This window comes from Oryx dammah, unplaced genomic scaffold, assembly GCF_014754425.2.
Source record: "Oryx dammah isolate SB20612 unplaced genomic scaffold, SCBI_Odam_1.1 HiC_scaffold_11164, whole genome shotgun sequence".
Classification (NCBI taxonomy): domain Eukaryota; kingdom Metazoa; phylum Chordata; class Mammalia; order Artiodactyla; family Bovidae; genus Oryx; species Oryx dammah.
The window spans coordinates 1,150,565-1,169,974 of record NW_024080557.1 but is presented as its reverse complement, the minus strand read 5'-3'; the positions used below and the strand labels follow the sequence as shown (position 1 = coordinate 1,169,974).

At 36.4% G+C, this 19,410-nt stretch overlaps 1 protein-coding gene across 3 annotated transcripts in view; it reads left to right on the top strand.

Annotated features, from left to right (window-relative positions):
- The window catches only part of LOC120860724 (CUB and sushi domain-containing protein 3), a 1,429,922-nt gene that overhangs the window by 1,098,996 nt on the left and 311,516 nt on the right, over window positions 1-19,410 (top strand). For all 3 annotated transcript variants that reach the window (XM_040236474.1, XM_040236473.1, XM_040236472.1), the window contains 3 exons: window positions 2,155-2,346; window positions 15,795-15,933; window positions 18,458-18,645. In XM_040236474.1, the coding sequence (XP_040092408.1) occupies window positions 2,155-2,346; window positions 15,795-15,933; window positions 18,458-18,645 (519 nt within the window). The remainder of the gene's footprint in view (window positions 1-2,154; window positions 2,347-15,794; window positions 15,934-18,457; window positions 18,646-19,410) is intronic.

The following is a 19,410-nucleotide window of genomic DNA, read 5'->3' as shown; positions in this document are numbered from 1 at the left end:
TTTGTAGTAATTCAAAATAATTAAGCTGTTCCTGTTCCATTAACCTGTATGATGTAGTTAATTATATTATCAAATGTGCCATATATTGTATACATTAATAAAAGAATAGTTGTTTTCCTGTAGTACCATACCACTCTCCTCTAATGATTTTTTAAATTAAAATTTAGATAATTTTAGATTTCCATACAGTTGTCAGAAATAATAGAGATCCTGTATATCCTTTACCCAATCCCCTCCAATGGCATTTTTTTGCATAACCATAGCACAATATCACAACCAAAAAATTGACATTCATACAATCCACAAGCCTTATTCAGATTTCATTAATTTTACTTATGCTCCTTTGTGGGTGTTATGTTTATTTTGTTTATATAGTTCTATGTAGATTTGATCACCACCACCAGAGGCAAACCACAATGCAATTCCATCACAAAGATCCCTCTTTTGAGTGTTTTATAGCCATAGTGTGGAGAAGGCAATGGCACCCCACTCCAGTACTCTTGCCTGGAAAATCCCATGGACAGAGGAGCGTGGTAGGCTGCAGTCCATGGGGTCCGCAAAGAGTCAGACACGCTGAGCGACTTCACTTTCACTTTTCACTTTCATGCATTGGAGAAGGAAATGGCACCCCACTCCAGTGTTCTTGCCTGGAGAATCCCAGGGATAGCAGAGCCTGGTGGGCTCTTGTCTATGGGGTCGCACAGAGTCGGACACGACTGAAGTGACTTAGCAGCATAGTCATAGTGATCTCCTTCCATCTCCTCCCCCAACAATGTTTGGTAACTAGTAATCTGTTTTCCTACTTTGTAATATTGTCACTTCAAGAATGTTCCCTAGGTAGAGGCTATTGTAATTTTTACTCATCATAATTGCTTTCAGATACACCTAAGATGTCCTATGTATCAGCATTCCTTTTTTATTGCCGAGCAGTATTCCATGGTATAAACTTAGTTTAATGATTCACCTGTTGAAGGGCATTAGGTTTCCTCTTAGTCTTTAGTTCTGGCAAAGAAAACTCCTGTGAACCTCCATGTTCAAATATTTACGTGAACACAAGTTGTTGTTTCACTGGAATAAATATGCAAGAGTACAGTTACTGGGTCATGGTAAGCATATATTTATTTTTTTCAAGAAAGTGTCATCTTTCCAGAGTGGCTATACCATTTTACATTTCTACCGGAAGTGTATGTGTAATTCATTTTCTTTTTTTTTTTAAGAATCTTCCCAGCATTTGATGTTATCATATATCTTATTTTAGCTAACTCGATAGGTATCTCATTGTGGTTTTAATTTGCATTTCTTTAACAGTTAATGATGCTGAACATCTTTTCATGTGCCATCTGGTATCCCCTTTATTGAAACGTGTTTTGCCCATTTTGTAATTGGATTTTTTCTTCTTTTATTTCTTCCCCCAGTTCTAAGAATTCTTCATATATTCTAGAATACTAGTACTGTGTGGTATATAAGCCAAGCAAATATATTCTTCTAGTTTGTAGCTGTCTTTTCATCCTCTTCACAATGTCTCTCACAGAGCATCAAAATAGTCAATTTTGAGTAGATTTATTATTTAGCTACTAAAATGTCATGTTACTGCTTGAAGCAAGTTAACAAATAAATTATTTATGAAAAAAAAAAACAATTTAAAAGTATTTATTGTGCAGGTATTTAAAAATTAGCAATATTTTTTATCAAATTGAGGTATCACTGATTTACAATGTTATGTTAATTTCAGATGTACAGCATAGATAATTTTTGTATATTATATATGCAACATGTGTGTGTGCATGCTCAGTCATGTCCGATTCTTTGTGACCCTATGGACTATAGCCTACCAGGCTCTTCTTCCCATGGGATTTTCCAGGCAACAATAGTGGAGTGGGTAGCCATTTGCTCCTCCAAAGGATCTTACCAACCCAAGGACTGAACTGACATCTCCAGCACTGCAGACGGATTCTTTACCTGCTGAGCCATCAAGGAATTATACCTCATTTATAAAGCAACAAGGATATATTTGTATAGCACAGGGAATTATGACCCAGGCATTTTTAAGTTATTTTTTTAAGTATGTAGAAAACTCTCAAATATTAGGTCTGGAACTTTTAAATTGATTTTGGTTGCCATCAAAACTAAAAGTTTGTTTCTATTTGTTCATAGGTTCAGTTGCCACTGCATGTCGTGACCCAGGGGTTCCTATGAATGGAACTCGAAATGGGGATGGACGAGAACCTGGAGACACTGTGGTTTTTCAGTGTGACCCAGGATATGAACTTCAAGGAGAGGAAAGAATAACCTGCATTCAGGTAGAAAATCGATACTTCTGGCAGCCCAGCCCTCCAGTTTGTATAGGTATGAATTCAGAACAATTAAAATTTTATGCAAGTGTGAAATGGTTAAAAACTGGTTTCAGTGTTATTAAGAACATTATTCTGGAATAGGTTCTAGATCTCAGAGGTCTATGACCTTCCAAAAAATGCATAAAATTGTAAATCATTATTATTTTTCCCGAGGAGAGAGTGGATCTATAAATTCATTATATTCTTAGTGGTTTTAACACCCTTTTAAAAAAGTTAAGACTCAAAGTTCATGAAAAACCTTCAGCTTGCCTTATCTCCTATGTTGTTGTTTATTGTTGTTCAGTCACAAAGTACACCAGGCTTCCCTGTCTTTCACTATCTCCTGGAATTTGCTCAAACTCATGTCCATTGAGTCATTGATGCCATCTCATCCTCTGTCACCCTCTTCTCCTCCTGCCTTCAATCTTTCCAGAATCAGGGTCTTTTCCAATGAGTAGACTCTTTGCATCAGGTGGTCAAAGTATGAGGCTGCCAAAGTATATATTATCTGCCAAACAAATGTAGTTATCCAATACTTTAAAAATTTTAAGAATGGATTCAGACACTGTATTTGATCTTGCCTCTATAATGATTATTGCTTCTAAGAAAGAAAGTTGTATGAGAATTTAAATTTGAGTTTTAGGGCTTTGATTTTTCCTTCAATCCATGTATTCCAGATCAGTTTTTATTTTGATGATCTGAAGATTTATAGTACTTGGATGCAATCTCAAAAACAACAGAATGATCTCTGTTAGTTTCCAAGGCAAACCATTCAATATCACAGTAATCCAAGTCTATGCCCCAACCAGTAATGCTGAAGAAGCTGAATGGTTCTAACACCCAAAAAAGATGTCCTTTTCATTATAGGGGACTGGAAAGCAAAAGTAGGAAGTCAAGAAACACGTGGGGTAAGAGGCACATTTGGCCTTGGAATACGAAATGAAGCATGGCAAGGGCTAATAAAGTTTTGCCAAGAGAACACACTGGCCATAGCAAACACCCCTCTTCCAACAACACAAGAGAAGACTCTACACATGGACATCACCAGATGGTTAAAACTGAAATCAGATTGATTATATTCTCTGCAGACAAAGATGGGGAAGCTCTATACAGTCAACAAAAACAAGACCAGGAGCTGACTGTGGCTCAGATCATGAACTCCTTGTTGACAAATTCAGACTTAAATTGAAGAAGGTAGGGAAAACCACTAGACCATTCAGGTATGACCTAAATCAAATCCCTTATGATTATACAGTGGAAGTGAGAAATAGATTTAAGGGCCTAGATCTGATAGACAGAGTGCCTAATGAACTATGGATAGAGGTTCATGACATTGTACAGGAGACAGGGATCAAGAACATCCACATGGAAAAGAAATGTAAAAAGGCAAAATAGCTGTTTGGGGAAGCCTTACAAATAGCTGTGAAAAGAAGAGAAGTGAAAAGCCAAGGAGAAAAGGAAAAATATAAGCATCTGAAGGCAGAATTCCAAAGAATAGCAAGGAGAGATAAGAAAGCCTTCTTCAGAGATCAATGCAAAGAAATAGAGGAAAACAGAATGGGAAAGACTAGAGATCTCTTCAAGAAAATTAGAGATACCAAGGGAACATTTCATGCAAAGATGGGCTCGATAAAGGACAGAAATGGTATGGACCTAACAGAAGCGGAAGATATTAAGAAGAGGTGGCAAGAAAACACAGAAGAACTGTACAAAAAAGATCTTAACGACCCAGATAATCATGATGGTGTGATCACTCACCTAGAGCCAGACATCCTGGAATGTGAAGTCAAGTGGGCCTTAGGAAGCATCACTACAAACAAAGCTAGTGGAGGTGATGGAATTCCAGTTGAGCTATTTCAAATCCTGAAAGATGATGCTGTGAAAGTGCTGCACTCAATATGCCAGCAAATTTGGAAAACTCAGCAGTGGCCACATAACTGGAAAAGTTCAGTTTTCATTCCAATCCCAAAGAAAGGCAATGCCAAAGAATGCTCAAACTACCACACAATTGCACTCATCTCACATGCTAGTAAAGTAATGCTCAAAATTCTCCAGAATGCTTCAGCAATACGTGAACCATGAACTTGCAGATGTTCAAGCTGATTTTAGAAAAGGCAGAGGAACCAGAGATCAAATTGCCAAACTCCGCTGGATCATGGAAAAAGGAAGATAGTTCCACAAAAACATCTACTTTTGCTTTATTGACTATGCCAAAGCCTTTGACTGTGTGGATCACAATAAACTGGAAAATTCTGAAAGAGATTGGAATACCAGACCACCTGACCTGCCTCCTGAGAAATCTGTATGCAGGTCAGGAAGCAACAGTTAGAACTGGACGTGGAACAACAGCCTGGTTCCAAATTAGGAAAGGAGTACATCAAGCCTGTATATTGTCACCCTGCTTATTTAACTTATATGCAGAGTACATCATGAGAAATCCTGGGCTGGATGAATCACAAGCTGGAATCAAGATTCCCAGGTAAAATATCAATAACCTCAGATATGCAGATGACACTACCCTTATGGCAGAAAGTGAAGAGAAACTAAAAAGCCTCTTGATGAAAGTGAAAGAGGAGAGTGAAAAAGTTGGCTTCAAGCTCAACATTCAGAAAACTAAGATCATATCTGGTCCCATCACTTCATGGGAAATAGATGGGGAAACAGTGGAAACAGTGCCAGACTTTATTTTGGGGGGCTCCAAAATCACTGTAGATGGTGATTGCAGCCATGAAATTAAAAGACACTTACTCCTTGGAAGGAAAGTTAGGACCAACGTAGATAGCATGTTCAAAAGCAGAGACGTTCCTTTGCCAACAAAGGTCCATCTAGTCAAGGCTATGGTTTTCCCAGTGGTCATGTATGGATATGAGAGTTGGACTGTGAAGAAAGCTGAGTGCCGAAGAATTGGTGCTTTTGAACTGTGGTGTTGGAGAAGACTCTTGAGAGTCCCTTGGACTGCAAGGAGATCCAATCAGTTCATTCTAAAAGAGATCAGTCCTATATGTTCTTTGGAAGGACTGATGTTAAAGCTGAAACACCAATACTATGGCCACCTCATGAGAAGAGTTGACTCATTGGAAAAGACTCTGATGCTGGGAGGGATTGGGGGCAGGAGGAGAAGGGAACGACAGAGGGTGAGATGGCTGAATGGCATCACTGACTCCATGGATGTGAATTTGCGTGAACTCCAGGAGATGGTCATGAACATGGAGGGCTGGCATGCTGCAGTTCATGGGGTTGCAAAGAGTCAGACACAACTGAGCAACTGAGCTGAACTGAACTGAACTGAACTGCAACCACTTGGTTCATAGTTCCAACTGTCTGTCCTTTATTTACATACCCTGTTCTTGAATATCCAAGTTAGACTCTTGAAAATGAAGACATACATTATTTCTTTACCAAGTGTGAGAAAAACTTTATACCACCTTTGGAGTGAAAATAGTGAGAAAATATGCTATATAATCTTAACAATAATAGATCTCATCATTAAGGTTCTTACATTCAACTAATTCAATCTCAAACCCGTGTTTCAAGTGTTTTTAAATTGGTGTCATCTAGAATATATAATACATTTTGACCAAAGTTTGTACTGTCTATTCAAAACTTTATTTATATGCATATCCTTTCCTTTGGTATACTGTAAGCAACTAGAGAGAAGATTCCATTTCTTGTTCATTGTATTTCTTCTAGAATGAAATTTAGCACATTTAGGAGAGAAATACTTATTTTTGTAAATTTATATCTAACTCATAAATACATTTTCACTAATTATTTTACAGAGTCACATGACAATAGGAAAAGAGTGTTTAGTACTTAAGCACTCAATTATTCGATTTATGTTATTCATTTTATATTTCTTATGCATGAGATGGAAACTCAATTTCATTAGTGTGTTCTACACATTGCTATAGGCATTGAGGATTTAGCATTAAAATAATATAGAAGAGTTCTCTGTGTTTGTGAACCTACTCCTACTAAAGTGAAAACTAAACACTCTGGACTTTCATCTCACATATTTTGCATTTTATAGTCTGGATTTAATAAAAAGCACTCAATATGGAAAATGAAACATATCTAAAGACTCAAACCAGCCAGGGTTTGACTTCTAGGTATTTCTAGACTTCTGTAGAAAATGTGGCAGATGATAATGACAAAGTTTATTAAAGAGGCTGAAAAAATGCACAAAATGAGTGCATACTTTGAGCCAGTTAAGATTTAGCCATATTTCCCTTTACAGTTTATTATTTCCATTTATACCTATGTTGTTCACTATGCTTGTATCACTGAAAGATTCTAAATCATCAAACATCTATTACTTTGCATTTTATTATAACTTCACTCATAAATGCAGACAAAAAATACAAGGAAAAAATGCTTTCAAAGGAAAGACTGAAACAGTGAAATGTTCATTTATTTGTTTACTACACAGATTACCTAAAAAATGCCAATTAAACAAAAATACCACATTCCAACTAATTGGAATCTAACTGAGCATCTTGTAAAGGGCATCTGTGTAAAGAGAAAATGACAGAACTTCAGAAACTTACTTGGACTTTTTGATTTATTGTGATTTCTACACCTATTAAATGGGTGCTATTTATTATAATTATTAGAAAGGCTATAGTATATCAAATGTTATGTTGAGAATTCTGAAATATTGAACAGCTTTATACTGAAATTCTAAAAAAACACAAAAATATGAAGCATAAAAGACTAAATAGGCTGTTATAAAATTCCATTTGTAGACAAGACTTTAGTCAGCAGGTAATAATTTTAGGAAAAACATGTTGAACACTAAATTTTACCTAAATGTAGCAGGTTTGGGGAATTTTTTATAAGGATTTTGGTGCTGTGTATTATTTTTTTTATAGGAGAAGATCACATGAGGAGAGGATATACATTAGAGCTTCTCTGAAGAAAATAACCTAAAAAAAAAAAAAAGTCTGAAAAATTGCTAAGGCTGCAGAAAGCTTGATCTCCAAAACTGATAAGAAATTAGTCCATGATTGGAAAACTATGCCAAAGATTAAACCTTCAACTTTTTAGAAACTTCATAAGTCTATGTGTCAGACCATGGAGCATAAAGCATTTTGCTTGCATGTAGAAGTAGTCAGCCTTATAGCAAATACCAAACAGAAGGACAGTCATCTTTAAAAGAGTTAATAGAATTCATTCCAATAAAATTGACAGTGTGAATATTACTTTGACATTGCCAGAGAGAAAGTAACAATACTCAACATGAAGGTAAATAGCAAAAACATTAGTGTGGGTGGACTGCTGAGAAAAAGAGTAGACACAAATAAAACTGAATTGGGGAGAAAAAATAATAATATTGTAAAATCATTATCAATAGTTGCCCATATAACTGTCTCATAGAAACTACACTCAGAACAATTCATTAATATCAGAATTCCATGGAACCTAAATAAAATTTTAATTCATTAATGTATTTGCTTTAAAGAGAATCTTATATTTGGTGCTTTATGATTAGATACGTAAAAATAAAAATGTATTTTCCAAATGTTATTTAAAGTTTTATATATTTAAACCAAAGATAATTTTCTTTATTGTTGATTTGTTTGGGATTTATACAAACGTCAGATAATGTCTCTGCTTGTCTCAAAGATTTTCACAGATTTTCAGAATCTACTGCAGCAATGAAATTTATCAGGAAAACCTCAATAAGTAATTTAAATAATTGAATCAAAAGAATTTTAAAAGACTTTATGATCAAATAGTAGTATAGTCACAAAATATATTCAGTAAGATACTTAAAATACATATAATGGATTTTCCTATATCCTATGTGATAAAGAATATACACTATAAATGGAAATGTAGATGTGTAATGTACATAAAATTGCTAATGATAAAAGACCAGTATTTCCTGTGAAAATAAAACTGAAACAAACCAATAAAATTGCTACCACAGTCCCCCCAAATTACAAATAACACCACTTTCTTAGAATATGAAAGAAAACACAAAGATATTCTTGCCTTAATTCATACATATATGCATTTGCTATTAGACATATTTTTCTAATACTTTCCGAATTCACATTTGATTTCAAAAGTTCCAAAGACAAAATATGCCATTATTTTTATCAAAGCATATAGCTACAAATTAGGTTGTCATTCAATCTAGTCATCATTAATCTTCACAAGGAATGAATGCAAGGAGCCAATAGCAATTCAGCAACATTTATAGAATGTGTCATATATGCTAAATCTCATATAGAAAATAACATATAAGACAGTTTTTAGGTTATGGATTAAAGATGATTGCAGACACCTGAAAGGAATATTTAAATATAATATAGTAAGGAAAGTGATAGAGATAGGCAAACGTTGCTATGGATACCAGCTTGTTCTGGAGAGAGCTGCCATAAAGCCCAGGCTGAAAATTTCTAGGAAGACTCCCTGGTGTGTGCTCAGTCACTCTGTTATTTCTGACTCTTTGTGACCCCACAGACTGTAGTGGCCAGGCACCTCTGTACATGGGATTTTCCAGGCAAGAATACTGGAGTGGATTGCCATTTCCTTCTCCAGGGAATCTTCTTGACCCAGGGATGGAACCCATGTCTTTTGAGTCTCCTGCATTGGCAGGAGGATTCATTACCACTGGAAACTCCCTGGAGGCAGTGATGAATCTTGAGACATAAGAAAGAGTTACATAGATGTAGAAGGGTAACAGACATTTCAAGAAAAACAACTAGGATGCATAAAGGCATGTTAATACAAGGAACAACTAAATAATTATTTGAGTGTAAATTACGTGTCTAGATTGGTGGTTGATGTAAATGGAAAGATTGCAAGGGTTAAGACATGAAAGCTGTACTGGAGTCGGGGCATTATCTTTTAGGCAGTGTGAAATAACAGCAGAATTTTATGCATGGGTATAATCTGATTGGGCTTCCCCAGTGGCTCAGCAGTAAAGAATCCATCTGCAGTGCAGGAGACGTGGGTTCAGTCCCTCGGTGGAGAAGATCCCCTGGAAGAGGGCATGGCAACCCACTCCAGTACTCTTGCCTGGAAAACCCCATGGATAGAGGATCCTGGCAGGCTGTAACCCATAGGGTCACAAAGACTCAGACACAACTGAAGAGACTGAGCACATAATATGATTAGATATTTTTACTGGGAAGATGTATTAGAGGAAATAGATTATACTGTGTGTGTCCTCAAATCACTTAGTCATGTCCGACTATGCTAGATTATACTAGAGGCATGAAAAACAAACCAAAAAATGCAATAATTCTGGAGGCATTTAAGAGTCAGATCTAAAAATGTGGTATTAGAGAAGAAAAGATAGAGTGAAAATATCTATGAAGAACTATGAAATGGTGTCTTGGTAGTGCTTACTGATAGACTGGAGTCAAAGGGGCAGTGAAGAAAAGAAAGAATCTTGGGCCCTAGCTTGGGGATATATGTGGATGGATAATAATCAAACAACCTAGGAATATAGGAGAAATTTGAGTTAAGGTTTGGGTATATTGGATATTCTGTGTTTGATGTACCCATAGGCTCTCAGGTAGAGATAATCAGTAAGCACTTGGGGATATGGTTACTATTAATTAGAGAAATCTGCTGGAGATGATAAGAAAAAGGAGTTATCAGTATATAAATGGAAGGTAAAGTAACAATTTGGATATGGAATTAGAAGACACTTACTCCTTGGAAGGAAAGTTATGACCAACCTAGATAGCATATTCAAAAGCAGAGACATTACTTTGCCAACAAAGGTCCATCTAGTCAAGGCTATGGTTTTTCCTGTGGTCATGTATGGATGTGAGAGTTGGACTGTGAAGAAAGCTGAGCACTAAAGAATTGATGCTTTTGAACTGTGGTGTTGGAGAAGACTCTTGAGAGTCCCTTGGCCTGCAGGGAGATCCAACCAGTCCATTCTGAAGGAGATCAGTCCTAGGTGTTTGTTGGAAGGACTGATGCTAAAGCTGAAACTCCAATGCTTTGGCCACCTCATGTGAAGAGTTGACTCACTGGAAAAGACTGATGCTGGGAGGGATTGGGGGCAGGAGGAGAAGGGGACGACAGAGGATGAGATGGCTGGATGGCATCACCGACTCAATGGACATGAGTTTGAGTAAACTCCGGGAGTTGGTGAAAGACAGGGAGGCCTGGTGTGCTGTGATTCATAGGGTTGCAAAGAGTCGGACACGACTGAGTGACTGAACTGACTGACTGAACTGAATGGGAAGAATGTAATAGAGTGTAAATTAGAGATGCTTATGGAAGTAATTCAGGAAAATTACCAAAATTATAAGATGAAGTGAAAGCGGTGCTTGCCAATAAAACTGAGGTCTGTACAAAGACATCAAAAGAAAAAAGTGAAATTCCAAAAGGAAAATGAATTTAAGGTGAAAGTCAACAGTTAAGGATGATTACAGATATGAAGAGAAAGATAAAGGCAGAAATTGCATCTTTATTGTCAGCACAAAAGTCATTTGAGGGTTAGCTAAGAAGGGTTTGTGTTGGAGGCAAGGGCGCTAAGAGAAATAACAATGGCTGGAGAGAGAATGAGAAGTGGGGAGGAACAAATAAAGACATCGAGAATCCCTAAGCAATTAAAAGATTATTGTCTCTCTATAACTTAAAATGAAAAAATTGTTTTTTTTTATGCTGGCTTTTATTTTATTTTATTTTTTACTTTACAATACTGTATTGGTTTTGCCATACATTGACATGAGTCCGCCATGGGTGTGCCTGACTTAAGTTTTCTCAGGATAAATACTTTGGTGCTTTTCTTTGAGAAATAAGAAACCATATATTTTTTTCTCCGATGTGACATTCTTTGCTAATTATGTTAGTCTGCCTATAGGTATATATGTGATGAAAGAGAATGAGATTAGACTCTTTTTCAGAAGGCTTAGTTGTAAAATGAAAATAAATAAATTCAAAATAATTAAGGAGATAATTTTATTAAATATGAATTATTATAGAATTTTACCATTGTAATATATAGCAATAACAAATCACTATGTTATATACCAAGAACTAATAGAGTGTTGTAGGTCTATTGTAATTCAAAACCAAACAAACTCATAGAAAAAGTGATCAGATTTGTGGTTACCAGAGTCAGGGATTTGGGGAAGCTACTTGTATGAAGATGGTTAAAAAGTACAAGATATTTAGCTATCCAGCCAATAAATGTACTGGTGATATAATGTATAATATGATATGAAACACAACTGTATCTTATATGAATATATAAAAATTGTTAGAGTAAATCTTAAGAGTTGTCATCACAAGAATTTTAAATTTTTTCTTTAATTTTGTATCTCTATGATAAGACAGATGTTCACCCAATTCATTGTGGTGATCATTTAAAAGCTAAAAAGGGTTATTACAGGATGGGGGCAGGGACAGACTACTGCAATAGGAAAACATGTGACAGTCACATCTGCAAGCATCTGAAGAATCAGGAAAAAGGGATTTTTCTCTTATAGAAAAGAGTACACAAGGTGAAAAAGAGCAAGGTGTGGAAGTGAGTTGAAAGGCTGACCCAGAATGTTGTTCTCTGGGTCCAGCCTGTTTTTAGGTTGTGTGCCAGCTCAAGGCTGAGGGAGGACCAGAGTCCAAGAACCTAGAGAAAGGAGAGAAGCTTGAGCAAAGTTTGGTTGCATGCAGTTTATTGTGATTGATCTGTGAATACAAGCAATTCAACTAATCATTTGAGTCAAAGAAAGGGAGTTTACAAGGTCTGTGCCTGGTTTTGTCACAGAAAACTGAGGGGGCTTATTTAGGAGGTTTTATCTAAAATAAGTGAATCTTATATAGTTGGATGGTAAAGAGGGGTTATTCACTGTGAGTCCATATAACCAAACACAGAAGGATAAGGGGATTTCTTAACCATTAGGTAAAATTCAACATTTTCAGCTAAAAAAAAAAAAAAGTGAAAGGAAATAGGTTAGAGGGAGCTTTGTTTTATTTTTAGGATTAAAGAGACTTGAGTACCTGTGGACAACAGGAAGAAGCCAGAGAATAAAGGAGATGAATGAACATAATTCTCAAAAAGAGAAACTGTGTGACCAAATTTAGGGTGTTATCCTGATTAACATGGAGAAGGCAATGGCAACCCACTCCAGTACTCTTGCCTCGAAAATCCCATGGATGGAGGAGCCTGGTAGGCTGCGGTCCATGGGGTTGCTAAGAGTCAGACATGACTGAGTGACTTCACTTTCTTTTTTCACTCTCATGCAGTGGAGGAGGCAATGGCAACCCACTCCAGTGTTCTTGCCTGGAGAGTCCCAGGGATGGGGGAGCCTGGTGGGCTGGCATCTCTGGGGTCGCACAGAGTTGGACACAACTGAAGCGACTTAGCAGCAGCAGTAGCAGCCTGATTAACAGGAGGGACTCATTACCCTCTAATTGTAGAGAAAAATACTCAGGGAGCATTAAAGTTTGAAAAAGGAGATCTAGAGAAAGTTGAGATAGTCTGTTTAATCATTTGATATGATACCACAAAACATACAGGTGATAGGGTAAATAAGGCTAAGCAAATAAATATTCTAGGTAGAGTAGGTCATCTGTTACAGTGACACTGAGGCCACGGTTGCAGAAGCTCATAGGGAAATGAAATAGCAGGCACCCATTATTTAGATGGTTCAGTTCAGTTCGGTTCGGTTTGGTTCAGTCGCTCAGTCATGTCCGACTCTTTGTGACCCCATAAATCGCAGCACGCCAGGCCTCCCTGTCCATCACCAACTCCTGGAGTTCACTCAGACTCACGTCCATCGAGTCAGTGATGCCATCCAGCCATCTCATCCTCTGTCGTCCCCTTCTCCTCCTGCCCCCAATCCCTCTCAGCAGCAGAGTCTTTTCTAGTGAGTCAACTCTTCGCATGAGGTGGCCAAAGTACTGGAGTTTCAGCTTTAGCATCATTCCTTCCAAAGAACACCCAGGACTGATCTCCTTTAAGATGGACTGGTTGGATCTCCTTGCAGTCCAAGGGACTCTCAAGAGTCTTCTCCAACACCACAGTTCAAAAGCATCAATTCTTCGGCACTCAGTCTTCTTCACAGTCCAACTCTCACATCCATACATGACCACAGGAAAAACCATAGCCTTGACTAGACGGACCTTAGTCAGCAAAGTAATGTCTCTGCTTTTGAATATGCTATCTAGGTTGGTCATAACTTTTCTTCCAAGGAGTAAGCGTCTTTTAATTTCATGGCTGCAGTCACCATCCGCAGTGATTCTGGAGCCCAAAAAATAAAGTCTGCCACTGTTTCCACTGTTTCCCCATCTATTTCCCATGAAGTGATGGGACCGGATGCCATGATCTTCATTTTCTGAATGTTGAGCTTGAAGCCAACTTTTTCACTCTCCTCTTCCACTTTCATCAAGAGGCTTTTTAGTTCCTCTTCACTTTCTGCCATAAGGGTGGTGTCATCTGCATATCTGAGGTTATTGAGATTTCTCCTGGCAATCTTGATTCCAGCTTGTGTTTCTTCCAGTCCAGTGTTTCTCATGATGTACTCTGCATATAAGTTAAATAAGCAAGGTGACAATATACAGCCTTGACGCACTCCTTTTCCTATTTGGAACCAATCTGTTGTTCCATGTCCAGTTCTAACTGTTGCTTCCTGACTTACATATAGGTTTCTCAAGAGGCAGGTCAGGTGGTCTGGTATTCCCATCTCTTTCAGAATTTTCCACAGTTTATTGTGATCCACACAGTCAAAGGCTTTGGCGTAGTCAATAAAGCAGAAGTAGATGTTTTTCTGGAACTCTCTTGCTTTTTCCATGATCCAGCGGAGTTTGGCAATTTGATCTCTGGTTCCTCTGCCTTTTCTAAAACCAGCTTGAACAGCAGGAAAGCATGTGAGATGAGTGCAATTGTTTGGTATTTTGAGCATTCTTTGTCATTGCCTTTCTTTGATTTAGATGGTAAAGATTATCAAATTCTAATAATGATACTATATATTTAGGCTCAGGCAAAGAACAAAAATCTCAAAGTTGCCAGATTCAAAATTCTCCTTTGAAAACCAGTTTTGTGCTGTCCAAAGAATCCTGTATAACTTATAACTCAATGATAAAATTTACCTGAGAAAAACTGTGACTTCAAAGCTTAGATACGAGAATGATGATATTTGCAGGAGAAATCATATGACACCATGAGAAGCCCAGTCTCCATCTCAGTCACTCTCTCTCAGGTGCACACGTGTGTGTTTATAGCCACACTGTCTCACTCCACCACCAGGACCCTCCATATCTCAATTGCTCTAAGTTCCTAAGCTGCCAACTTTAAATATTATTTTCTTATCAAGCTATGTTTAGCAGGCTCTAACAATAACTCCCTAAAGAATCTATTCTCTGAATTTCTCTGACAATTTTTTGAACCTCTCCATTGAAGTCTAACAGAAACCTTTGTCAAGCCATAATAATAACTGAAGTAACTGTCCATTTTCATCAGCAAGTCAGGCAACTAGAATTTAAGAATATCCTAACATTCAGTTTGTTCTGTGCTGTGCTTAGTCACTCAGACGTGTCTCTTTGCAACCCCCTGGACTCTAGCCCGTCAGGCTCCTCTCTCCATCCAGACTCTCCAGGCAAGGATACTGGAATGAGTTGTTATGCCCTCACCCAGTGGATCTTCCCGACCCAGGGATCAAACCCAGGTCTCCTGCATTGCAGACAGATTCTTTACCAGCTAAGCTACCAGGGAAGTCCGAACATTCAGTTTGAAGGTGAAGTCGCTCAGTTGTGTCTGACTCTTTGCGACCCCATGGACTGTAGCCTACCAGGCTCCTCCATCCATGGGATTCTCCAGGCAAGAATACTGGAGTGGGTTGCCATTTCCTTCTCCAGGGGATCTTCCCGACTCAGGGATCGAACCCAGGTCTCCCGCATTGGAGGCAGACACTTTAACCTCTGAGCCACCAGGGAAGCCCAACATTCATTTAGGAGTGTTTTATTATAAAGTTATGTTGGTTCTCAGTTATACATCTTCACATGTTAACTATTATCAAAGCCTCTTTTTCTGTAAATAAAGGTATCAAGGAACATTTGAAAATGAACCAAATACTTCATATTCTATTATCCCACATATTATTAAAGATTTTGCTTTGCTTTGTTTTGTTTCTATCTTTTTTTCTCAGTAACCTTCAGAGTTTTTCTTAGTACTTATGAGGAAATCATTTTTACTCCTCTTAATGTGTTTCTTTTATAAGAATCAAAAATAGTAATAGCAAGGGAGAGACGTATAAATGTAACTTTTTCTTGTCTTTCAAATCCAATAAAGGAGCTAAATTCGCTCTATGTATGTGTTTAGTATTTTGATGGTCTTTCTTGAAAGATCATGCATTATTTAAGCATCCAGTACGATAAAAAATTGAATTTGTACAAAAACCTCTAAACTTTTTTAGATGTGTGTTTTCTAAATACTGATAGATAATTTTATTAATCACTTAAGGGATTTTGTTTTTTTGTTTTAAATTAAAGCACCCTGTGGAGGCAACTTAACAGGATCTTCAGGATTTATTCTTTCACCAAACTTCCCTCATCCATATCCCCATAGTAGGGACTGTGACTGGACCATCACTGTCAATGCAGACTATGTTATCTCCTTGGCATTTATCAGGTGAGTTCCTATTCCTTTCCACAGCTTAAAACTGTTTTTCTTATTTTGCATTAGCATTTGCACTAGGAAATATTTATTTTTACATGACATTTTGCTTTTTTTTTTTACCAATTTGAATACAAATATTTTGCAATAAACAATTAACAAATCTCTATATAATTCCAATGTAGTTCTGCAGGCTAATGAGTATGCATCACTTACCAGTTTCCAGTATAGAGGAAAAATGTTAAAAGTTGAATAGTTTATTGATTTTCATGAAACATTATCTCTTCATAACCTTTCCTCTCTCCCTGAACTTACCATCACTGCTTCAAAAGATTCTATGTTTCCTAAACTTAAAGATTGGGTCAGCATTTTGAGGAATGTTTTCTCCCATATGTGCGCCATCAAAAATGTCTTTGAAGTATCTGTGCAGCACCATTATTGGGCTTGGAAAGATATATATATACCATGTACCATTCTTTCTGGTGGTCTCATTAAGTCAACTGTCAAGAATTTGATGGGTAATCTTCATGTAATTTCTCAGCAGAATTTGTCTTCTGATAGAACTTTACATGAAGTATTCAAAATTTACATTTATTGTTTAGCAGTATCAGTTGAAAAGTTAGCTTAGTACTGACATAGTGGAGGATGCAGCTTCTTGTATGGCCAAGAAATTGCTGAGTTTAATCTCCAGCTTTTTACTGTCATTTGTGTTACCTTGGGTAAGTTATTATTTGAATGAGTAATATTATATGATTTTATAATAATATTATTTGAGCCTCTGTTTCCTGGCATGAAGTAAACAGCTGTATCACAAACCCTGGCCTAATTCTTTTCCTTAAGATTTCAATGGGAATGTTAGGTGTCAGCAACTTAAAGAGTTTCTACCTAGAAATGTTCCTAATTTTAGTGTCCAAGACTAAAGTCTGCTGGCTCTTGTAACACAGCTATTCCTTCTGCTAGCATGTCACAGCTGCTTGGTTTTTATGTAAATTTTTAAGCTGAGCATTTTTTCTAATATATGAAAGTGAAAGTCACTCAGTCATGTCTGACTCTTTGCGGCCCCATGGACTATACAGTCTGTGGACTTGGGGGATCTTCCCAACCCAGGAATCAAACCCAGGTCTTCCGCAGTTCTGGCAGAGTCTTTACCAGCTGAGCCACAAAGGAAACTGGTATATGAAACCCAGGTTAAACAAAAAACCTAGAAAAAAGATAATTCACATTCATGAAAAATTCAAAAGTATAAACATATGGAATTTTTATTTCTATAATTTGTAGTAGTACATTGATAATGGTAACAACAAAGCAACACTTGATGGCAATGTTGGTTATATGCCAAGACCCACTTGTAAGACAATTTTCTGCAGTAAATACTTTTATTCTCATTTTTGCAGTAGAGGAAATGGCAGTACAAACATTAAAAATGTCAGGATGTATGATACAGGGTTTAATTTACTTTAAAATTGTTTTAGTTAATAACTGAGTGGTAGAAGGTTGTATTACATGAAGTGTGTGAGCAGAAGTTGATTTACTGTTGTATCATTGATTATGTGACCTCAGAGAGACTACTGACATAGCAGGATCTCATTGGGAAAATGGAAATGATAATCTCTTCCTTATACCACAGGATTATTGACAAAAAAAGTTAATATTTATGAAACTATTTGTAAAAGATAGAATGTACTATCTTCCCAGGTTTTTAGGAAAAATAATCACTGTATTTATGTCTTCAGTTTTCTAAGTATGTGGGTTCTACAATCATTATAGGATGATTCTCATACTTTGATAGTTGTTAAGGCAAGTTTATTATTTAAACATTTAAATATTGATTTGAATAGTTTATGTGCTAAAATGTCTTTATTTACACACTGTTTACTTTTGGTAAAGAGTGTATTGGCTCAATTTGCCTACATTAAGTTCTAAAAGAAGAAAATATATTTACTTTAAAGGAAAAGAATACCTAGTACAATGTGCAATGCTTTGAGTAATTTAAATGCAGATTTTATCTTTCCAACCTTTTTTAGAGTTCAGTTTTAAAACAAGAATGCTCTTAAAATTTGAAGTTCAAGGCAAATAGATTCACGGACAAACCAAAAAGAGATGCAAAATATCTGGTGAAAAATTTTAAAATATAGTTAATGTCTTACACATTTTACTGATATAAAGTAACTTAAGGATATGTAGCTAACAAGGACACAAGCATCTTGAACCTAAACTCTGAGTGCAAATCATGTATCCTTCATCAGCTTACAAACTGTTTGCCTTACAGTCGTTTGTATTCCCTGTAGACATAATGCCACCTTAGAAATACTTGAAAATATCAAAATATCTTCTTTCTTTTTTCAGTGCTGAGTTTATATGCATATTCAGTGTGCTGTTACCAGAGGAATTTTTAAATTGACTTATTTTGACAGAACCTGTTATTTTTAAATATAATGATTGAATTAATATATAATCTATGGGACTATTATGCTTAAAACCTTAGTAATAACCATTCCACTTTTTTCTTCCTTCCTTCCTTTCTTTCTTTTTCTTTTAGTTTTAGCATAGAACCAAACTATGATTTCCTCTATATATATGATGGGCCAGACAGTAATAGTCCCTTGATTGGAAGTTTTCAAGACAGCAAATTACCGGAGAGGATAGAAAGCAGCTCAAATAACATGCATTTGGCTTTTCGGAGTGATGGATCTGTTAGTTACACTGGATTTCATTTAGAGTATAAAGGTAAATGTGAACATTTGATTTTAGCATCATGATTTAAATTGTGAATATTTTATATAAGAGAATAATGTCATATTGACCATTGTCAGTGGTTAGTTATACGTGCAGTTCTTAAAGCATACTGCCTGCAATTCATCTCACAAAAGAACACTCACTGTAGACTTTTCCTATGAGTGAGAAGGAAATTAGCATTTCTTAATTACTACCAAAGGAAATGTATCACACAAATAAGCCATTAGGATACTGCAGAAGTTGCCTGAGACCACAAAATATTTCTTAAAAAACAAAGTCATTTTTGGAAGCTGAAGTTTCACTTGAATATCAAATATTCAGAGACTACTCTCACTGATAAAAATATTCAAAAGTATACAATTCACAGAATATTTTGACAATTATGATTCAGAAAATATCTGAAAATATTTAAATAGGTCAACATTTAGAATAGGGTGAATATAATATGCTCTAAATCAAATCCCTTATGATTACACAGTGGAAGTGAGAAATATATTCAAGGGATTGGATCTGATAGACAGAGTGCCTGAAGAACTATGGACCTAAGTTAGTGACACTGTACAGGAGACAAGGATCAAGACCATCTCTAAGAAAAAGAAATGCAAAAAAGCAAAATGGTTGTCTGATGAGGCCTTACAAATAGCTGTGAAAGGAGAAAAGGAAAGATATCTTTCAAATCAAGATAATATAAGATATCTTATATAATGGCAAAGGAGAAAAGGAAAGATATCTTTCAAATCAAGATAATATAAGATA